Source organism: Chiloscyllium plagiosum, chromosome 11 (assembly GCF_004010195.1).
Source record: "Chiloscyllium plagiosum isolate BGI_BamShark_2017 chromosome 11, ASM401019v2, whole genome shotgun sequence".
Classification (NCBI taxonomy): Eukaryota; Metazoa; Chordata; class Chondrichthyes; order Orectolobiformes; family Hemiscylliidae; genus Chiloscyllium; species Chiloscyllium plagiosum.
The window spans coordinates 59,322,193-59,331,505 of record NC_057720.1 but is presented as its reverse complement, the minus strand read 5'-3'; the positions used below and the strand labels follow the sequence as shown (position 1 = coordinate 59,331,505).

At 39.1% G+C, this 9,313-nt stretch overlaps 1 protein-coding gene across 8 annotated transcripts in view; it reads left to right on the top strand.

Moving 5' to 3' along the window:
- The window catches only part of atg4c (autophagy related 4C, cysteine peptidase), a 62,353-nt gene that overhangs the window by 30,903 nt on the left and 22,137 nt on the right, over positions 1 to 9,313 (top strand). For all 8 annotated transcript variants that reach the window (XR_006312997.1, XR_006312995.1, XR_006312994.1 and 5 more), the window contains 2 exons: positions 4,606 to 4,684; positions 8,127 to 8,203. Coding sequence is in view for 4 of the 8 variants with exons in the window: in XM_043699457.1 (XP_043555392.1) it covers positions 4,606 to 4,684; positions 8,127 to 8,203 (156 nt within the window). In the remaining 4 variants the exon portion in view is untranslated. The remainder of the gene's footprint in view (positions 1 to 4,605; positions 4,685 to 8,126; positions 8,204 to 9,313) is intronic.

Below are 9,313 nucleotides of genomic sequence, written 5' to 3'. Positions count from 1 at the left end.
AATCAGTCCTTGCCTTTCCAAATACATGTACATCCTGTCCCTCAGGATTCCCTCCAACAACTTGCCCACCACCGAGGTCAGGCTCACTGGTCTATAGTTCCCTGGCTTGTCCTTACCACCCTTCTTAAACAGTGGCACCACATTAGCCAACCTCCACTCTTACGGCACCTCACCTTTGTGGGCGGCACAGTGGCACAGTGGTTAGCATTGCTGCCTCACAGCACCAGAGACCCGGGTTCAATTCCCGCCTCAGGCGACTGACTGTGTGGAGTTTGCACATTCTCCCCATGTCTGCGTGGTGCTCCGGTTTCCTCCCACAGACCAAAAATGTGCAGGTTAGGTGAATTGGCCATGCTAAATTGCCCGTAGTGTTAGGTGAAGGAATAAATGTAGGGGAATGGGTCTGTGTGGGTTGCGCTTCGGCGGGTCGGAGTGGACTTGTTGGGCTGAAGGGCCTGTTTCCACACTGTAAGTAATCTAACCTAATCTCACCTGTGACTATCGATGATACAAATATCTCAGCAAGAGGCCCAGCAATCACTTCTCTAGCTTCCCTATAGAGTTCTCGGGTACACCTGATCAGGTCCTGGAGATTATCCACCTTTACCCATTTCAAGACATCCAGCACTTCCTCTGCTGTAATCTGGACGTTTTACAAGATGTCACCATCTATTTCCCTACAGTCTATATTTTCCATTTCCTTTTCCACAGTAAATACTGATGCAAAATACTCATTTAGTATCTCCCCAATTTTCTGCAGCTCCACACAAAGGCCACCTTGCTGATCTTTTGGGGGCCCTATTCTCTCCCTAGTTACCCCTTTGTCGTTAATGTATCTGCAAAAACCCTTTGGATTCTCCTTAATTCTATTTGCCAACCCCCATTGACACTTCAGTCACCTGCCCTGCCTTATTTCCCAAGAGTCGGTCTCTAGTAGGTACATCCACATACTGAATCAGAAAATTGTCTTATACGCACTTAACAAATTCCTCTCCATCTAAACCTTTAACACTTTTGAAGTCCCAGTCGATGTTTGGAAAGTTAAAATCCCCTACCATAACCACCCTACTATTCTTACAGATAGCTGAGATCTCCTTACAAATTTGTTTTTCAATTTCCCTCAAAGAATTAGGGGGTCTATAATACAATCCCAATAAGGTCATCATCCCTTTCTTATTTCTCAGTTCAACCCAAATAACTTAACTGGATGTATTTCCGGGAACATCCTCCCTCAGCACAGCTGTAATGCTATCCCTTATCAAAAATGTCACTCCCCCTCCTCTCTCGCCTCCCTTCTATCCTTCCTGTAGCATTTGTATCCTGGAACATTAAGCTGCCAGTCCTGCCCATCCCTAAGCCATGTTTCTGTAATTGCTACGATATCCCAGTCCCATGTTCCTAACCATGCCCCGAGTTCATCTGCCTTCCCTGTTAGGCCCCTTGCATTGAAATAAATGCAGTTTAATTTATTAGTCCTACCTTGTCCCTGCCTGCCCTGACTGTTTGACTCAAAGAGCTTTTTGAGAATGAAAACTTGCTATAATTTGTGCTCATAATCCAGCAGGCTTGGGATTGGATCTTTGCCAGACCAGGGAATTTGCCAGATCATGGGAGGTCGTGTGGGCTTCTGGCTGGTGCCATCCCCTCACAATGAGACCAAACCCCAACATATGGCCTGTCCGTCTGCTCTTTCTGACTGCCTTAGCCATTGATATTCCAAAGGAGGATGAGGTGTTGGTGCTGAAGAAAGACAGCATCGTGTCTGTGCTTCAGAATACCAGCACCTAGAAGACTGAGAGTGACAGAGAAAGGGATCTGATCAGGACACTTGATTAGTATACCCAATATGTAACTAGTAGTAAACTAGATCAGCAACTAGCATTTAATCATTTGATAGGAAGTATTGACTTTTTTAAATGGACATCAAAATTGCCCAATAGGGAATGTTTGTGGGTGTATCTTAAACCGGACATATTTTGGATAATAAGACTACTGAGGTTGCCCTGCTTAAGTTTGCTAAATTAGCAGGGCACAACCTGCACTGTAAAAAGTAGATTAAAAACAGAAGGTGCTGGAAACCTGATATAAAAATAGAAAGTGATGGAGAAACTCAGCAGATCTGCTGGTAGCTGTGGAGAGAGAAACAATTAATATTTCAAGTCTAGCACCTCTCACTGATAATTTACATTTTATATTGGTGTATAAGTTAACTTTTTTTTAAGCATGTTCGTTACAAAGTGAAACCAGCAGATCTTGTATTCAAATTTCAAAAAGATATTCAATAAAGTGTATCAAAAAAAGTTAATGCACAGAGTACTGGCTCAAAGATTTTGGATGAATAAAGAATTGGTCAACAGATGGGACTTGTGCAAATGGGCCCTTTTCAAGGCTGTAGCTATTGATTTGCTGCAAAGTTTAGTGGTGGGGCTTGCTATGTACAGTCTATATTAGTAACTCAGATGAAAAGACTGAGAATAGCATATCTAATTTTGTTGACATTTTAAAGCTACTTGGGAATACAAACTGTGGAGAGGACACAGAGATTCTGTAAAATGATATAAACAGGTTTAGTTCTGAAGGTCACTGAACTCGAAATGTTAACTCTGCTTTCTCTCCACAGATGCTGCCAGACTTCCTGTGTTTTTCCTGAAATTTCTATTTTTGTTTCTAATTCTCAGCAACCCCAGTTGTTTTTCTCTTTGAGCAGGTTTAGTGATTGGGCACCAAGCTGAAATGTGAGATTATTCACTTTGGTTTTGTGTATAGAAAGCCAGAATATGTTTTCAAGGCATTAAACTTGTAAATATTCTTGTGCAAGGAGTACAAAAGCTTGTGTGTATTACAAGTAATTGGGAAAGCAAATAGCTTGTTTGCCTTCATAGCGAGACTTTGAGTACAAGAATAAAAACCTCTTGCTGCAATTGGATGGAACTTTGGTGAGCCACACCTAGAATACTGTGTGAAATTATAATGAAGAAAATGCTCTCATTAGAGGCAGTACATCATAAGTTTTGCAAAAGTGGTCCCTCCAGGGATTGTCATATGATTAAGGCTAAGTAAATTGTTTCTATGTTCTTCATATCTTAGTAGAATGAGCATTGATCTCATTGTAATACAGTCAAGATTATGATTTACATACCAGGACAGACACTAAGATCATTTCCCTTGACTGAGGAATGTATGTCATGGGGCCACAGTTTTAGAATAGGGACCTAAGTTAAGTGGACTGAGGTGAGGAGGAATTCCTTCATAGATTTTTTTAATAGCATGGAGCAAGTCTCTTCAGCCCATCATGTCTGTGTCAATCATTAAACATCCATTTGTTCTAATCCCATTTTTCAGCACTTGGCTCATAGCTCAGCAACTCTTCAGTCAAAGGGTTGTGACACTTTAGAATTCTCTACCCCAGAGAGTTGTGGATATACCATTAAGACTGAGGTAGATTTTTGGTGTCTCTGAGACTTAAGAGATATGGGGAGCAAGTGGGAAAGTGTAGTTGAAGCTGAAGATGAGCTTTTTTATATTAGATTCCCTACAGTGTGGAAACAGGCCATTCTGCCCAATGAGTCCACACTGACCCTCCACAGAGTAACCCACCCAGTCCCATTTCCCTCTGACTAATGCACCTAACACTATGAGCAATTTAGCATGGCTAGTTCACCTAACCTGCACATCTTTGGACTGTGGGAGGAAACCGGAGCACCTGGCGGAAACCCACATAGATCCTGGGAGAATATGTAAGCTCCACACAGACAGTCACCCGAGGCTGGAGTCAAACCTGGGACCCTGGTGCTGTGAGGCAGCAATGCTAACTTTGATCATATTGAATGATGGAACAGGCACAGCAGACTATATGGTCTTCTCTTGCTCCTATTTCTTATGTCCTTAACTTAGAATCATCGAGCAAAAGAGGGAATTTGAAGGGGGAAGCTTTGTTTTAATATACCTTAATTTATTTGCAATCTATTATCATCTAGGCAATTAACGAGCAGTGGATGTTTGATTGATACCCATATCTTCACTAGAACCATCTGTTGGAATCTCTTGAGAGCAGCCCACATTTCACAGCAGGCGTCTCTTTATTTCAGAAATAGGATACTGAAAAGTGTTGAGTTCAACCTCATTCGGGTGATGAGCAGAGGAACTTGGAAGTTGGGTATTTTCTTTACTGTGGGAAGTAGTCTGCTTGTTGGTTCGTCCAATGACTGTGGCTGAAGTAGCCTTCATAGGTGATGGAGATGATTTGTCTGTGCGATAGAGTAAGCTAGGTAATAGCAATTCAATAGCCTTTCTTGCACCTCCTGATTTAATTCAAGGCAATGGAGATAAAAGTCAGGAGAAATGTGTAACTGGCTGCTGATCCATTATCACCTGTGTTACTTTATATAGTAATATTACACCATATCTGTTCTACCTCACCAAGTGAAAACTTGCATTTTTATCAGTTCGAAAGATGTGCAAATTGGTTAGATTAAGAAATTTGGGTAGGATTGAAAATAGAACTGTCTTCACCTTTTTCCTGATTTAGAAAAAAAATTTGGTATATTTGGCATGAGTTGGACAAAGAAGAACATACCCTTAAAAAGATTCAATTTTTTTAAATAGGGGATCTTGAGTCTTGAGTTCTGCGTTGGAATTATTGGTGGAAAGCCAAAACAATCTTTCTACTTTGTGGGATTTCAAGGTTTGTGAATTTTAAATACTGTGATTTTGCAAATACTCAGCAATGTAACTATAGATTTCCCCTTTTGTGTTGTAACAGTGTGTTTGTATTGTATGATATATTAGGATATAGACAGTGGTTTTGTTATTACATAAAATTTTCATGTGCTTTTGCATAAGTTCTATTTTCCCAACAGAGTATGAGTTCTAATATTCTAAATGAACATAGTGACAACATTGAGATATTCACTTCTTAACATAGCAATGTTTACCTCGCGAGTCTGTCATTTGCTTCAGTGCTGTAAATGCAAAGGGACTAACTGTTGTCATGATGGAATGAGAGGGTAGAATGTCTAAACATAATTTCTTGCATAATGACATCATGCAAAAAAAGCCAACATTTTGTAATATATTTTGGTATGAATTGTATTGTTATTACATAAAAATTGAACAAAATGATTTAATAATTTTGCAGTGGCTCTAAGAACTTTATAGAGCTAATTTTAGTCTACAAAACAAAATATCAAGACAAATATTTTCAGCTTTAATGCAACCAAAAAAGACCAGTGTTGTTGCCTATTAGATTGTAAATGGGTTTATTCATGAAGAGTGTGCTGTTCTTCCAGTGCTCACTGACAACCATACATTTAGCAGTAACTTTCTGTTTAAGATTAAGAAATGTTTTAAAATGTTAATCTGTCCCCTTCACAACCATGTTAATTCTAATTGTTTTGGCATGAATTTTTGAAAAATGGGTTTTAAATTAATTGACAATGTTTTTTTTTCTATTTTGATCTCCAAAATGTATGGTGGGAACATTGACACAACAAAGGAAGAAATAAATGACTTTAAATGGTTCACAAATACTGTATTAGTCAGGAACAAAATGCAATTAAAGTTTTTTTTTAAAATGATGAATGGAAACCATGTGAAACAAAGTTGTTGGCTGCATATACAAATAATGTGTTTTTAATTTTTAATCTTTTTAGAGTTAATTTTAGTTGTCCTTGATTATAAACTGTCTCTTCCTAAATGAATGGTACTGTCATTCAATTTTTTTTTCCCAGTAATTTGCTTACTGCCAGGCTTATGCTGACTGTAGTTACTCAATTTCGTCACACCCCAGTAAAATTGGCTTTCTCCGATTATGAACTTTTACTCCAGGCTTATTTCTATCCTATTCTATGGTGATGTAAAATCTGATTGCTACCACCGAATTATTCTCCCAATAATATCTTTCCAATCTGCTCAGCTCCATTCCTAAAACTAAGTCCAGAACCCCTCCTTTTCTTTTAGGGCTTGCTATATTCTAGTTCAAAATGTTATTCTTCACACATTTTGCAAATCCTACATCTTTTCCGTTTATACTGATTCGATCCTAAATAATGTTAGAGCATTTGAGTCCACCTACAATCACAGCTGTATCATTGGTGTTCCTTTAAAAGTTGTTTATTCTCTTTTTTTTAATCTGACTGTTTGGAAGTCTACTGTACACTCCAAGAAATGTGATTGTCCCTTTTTGTTCTTTAGTTCATCCTGTGGACTTGTTGATGATCTTTCTAGCTTATCATCCCCTTTACAGTTGTAATTGTTCTTTTAACCAATGTTGCAACCCTTTTTGTTTTTATCCATCTGTTAGTCTCATCTCAAAATTCTTTAACAAGGAATATTGCGCTGCTGTATTTTCCTTCTTTAAGCCATATTTCAGTAAGACCTATGATATAATCCTTCTGAATATTTAAATGTGCCTTTAGCTAATCTGTCTTGTTTGCTAAAATTCCTGAATTGAAATCTATACCATTAGGCAATAGTAAATCCATTTGTCTGTATTGTAGTGTATATCCTCTGCCGCCTTCAATCAGTCACTGATTTTCTGCTTTGCATTTCCAACGTTGCTCATTTCTCTTCTGAACCTGTGTTGGGATAATTTAATTGAATGGTGGAACAGACTCAAGGGGCTGAATGGCCTGCATTAGTTCATATTCTCTCTGAACGCTGTTGTTTACCTACTTGGATTACACAATTAAATAATTGGATATTGGCTATCAATTTATATTAAAATCATAAAATACAAGCCAGCTGTTCACACAACCAATCTTTTGTTGGTGCTCATCCTCCACATGAACAAATCCAAATCCCATGATCTGGTCTTGTTCCAGTATCCATTTATTTAAGCCACATATCTAACCTATTTTAAATGTTGACATAATCTCAACTTCAATCACAAACATTGATAACATTTCATAGTCTAGTTTCTTTCTGTATAAAAAGAAATTTCTCCTTTTTATCCTAAATAGTCTCCATTTAATCTTGTACCTATGTCCCCTCATTTCAGCTGCCTCCAACTCAATATAAACATCATGTTTCTATCAATTCTGCCACATTGTTTCTCAATAATAAATGCATCCATTAAAACATCACCTAACCTCTGTTTTAATGTAAGTGGTTCCAATTTTTTCTAAATCTTTGTGTTTGAATTTTATCAGACCAGGCAGCTTCCTGGTGAATTTGTTTTGCCCAAATATTCTTCCTTAAATTTGAAGCTTAAAACTGCACTCAGTACTCCAACTGTAGTCTTAAGTTTTTAAATAAATTCACTGTTACATTTCAATTTTTATATTCTATACCCCTTGCTATAAAACTCAGTATTCCATTAGCTTTTTATAGCCTATCCATTTTAGTTTTTAATCTCTTGTGAACCTGACTCCCTGTGACACTGCTGCCACAAATCCTCTCATCTTTCACATTCAAATTGTAATTATTTTACTTCTTTAACAAAATTTTTAAAATTCACATTTATTGGCATTAAATTCCATCTGCCACTTTTTTGCGCATTCAGTCATCTTTGAAACTTCCTTTGTTCCTCCAGTATTATTTACCATGCCTCATATCTCAGTTGTTTACAAAGTTTTACATCAATACAGGATCCCCAAACTGCGTGGACCACTTATGAGGGTGACCAGCATTATATTGCCTAAGGAAATGTCTAAAGCAAGATTCTAAACTTGTAACATGCAAACTGTTGCCTCCAATGCTTTACATGAGTTATCAATGTCTACATGTTCGTCAACTAAGACAGAACTCGTTCTTTCTTTACATCATTGCATGTAAGTTTTTTCACCATGATCACTGGATAATAGTTGACTTCTTTTGTTCCAAAGGCTTAGAGATCTTTTAAGACCAGCTGCCTTGAGTTCAAACTTTGGCTCAGCTATATACAGTTCTTTTAATGATGTTTTATAAAGATTTCTTAAATAAGATTGAAAATACTGTGTAAACGTTTTCCTAGGCAGTGCAATTTGACAGCTCAAAATGCAATCTTACTTGAAAATAGAGTTCAAACAGCAAACTATATTAGCAACATGATGTGGTGGACATTAATTATTCTACAAACTGTCATGATAAGTTTGGAGGATTCTCATTATATATTTTTGAATTTCTTGTGTTTTGTTTGGACTTTCAAGATGATAGTTTGATCTACATGGACCCTCATTACTGCCAGTCATTTGTGGATGTCACACCGAAGGATTTTCCACTTGAGGTGAAGTTTTGTATGTTGTGTGAAAAGTTTACGTTATTTTGTCCTTTTTGATTTGATTGAATTTTTTTAACCAAAGTACATTTTATTCCTAAAATAAATAAAACAATTCTATCTTAGTTGAAATTAAAACAAAGGTTGGCATTTACCAGTGAGGATAGATGTCAGGACCAAATGTGGATCCTGAGCCTACTTTGGCAGGCAGTTAGTTTGCTATGGTTCTAGCACAGCTGGAGGGCTGACAGCTCTGCAGACTTAACCAAATACGTGGATGCTGTTGAGGCACAGAAAGAAAAAGAGGATACCTCCGTTTTGAAGCAAGTGGGAAAGGGTACAGTTCACTTTACTAGGAGAAATTGAGTACTGCAGACACTGGAGCTCAGAGTCGAGAGTGTAGTGCTGTAAAAGCACAGCAGGTCAGGCAGGATCCGAGGAGTAGAAGAATCGATGTTTTGGGCATAAGCCCTTCATCAGGAATGAGGTTTGTGGGTCGGGGCTGAGAGATAAATGGGAGGGGGGGTTGGGGGAGAAGGTAGCTGGGAAAGCGATAGCTGGATGAAGGTGAGGGAGGAGGTGATAGGTCAGAGGGGAGAGTGATGGACAAGTCCAGAGGGCTGTGCCGAGTTGGAGGCTTGGGACTGGGATAATGTGGGGGGGGAGGGAAGCTGTTGAAATCCACACTTATCCTTTGTGGTCGAAGGGTCCCATGGCGGAATATGAGGCGTTCCTCCTCCAAGAGTCGGGTGGTAACAGTTTAGTGGTGGAGGAGGCCTAGGACATGCAGGTCCTGGGCCTCCTCCACATTACCAATGTCATCTACTGCATCCGTTGCACACAGTGTGGTCTCCTCTGCATCGGGGAGACAGGACGCCTTCTTGTGGATCTTTTCGGAGAACATCTCTGGGACACTTGCACCTACCGACACCACCACCCCGTGACTGAACACTTCAACTCCCCCTCCCTACTCCGTCAATGAGCTTCCTCATTTCCCCTCCCCCCACATTAGCCCAGTCCCAAGCCTCCAACTCGGACTTGTCGATCACTACCCCGTCTGGCCTATCACCTTCTCCCTCAACTTCATCCACCTATCCCTTTCCCAGCTACCTTGCCCCC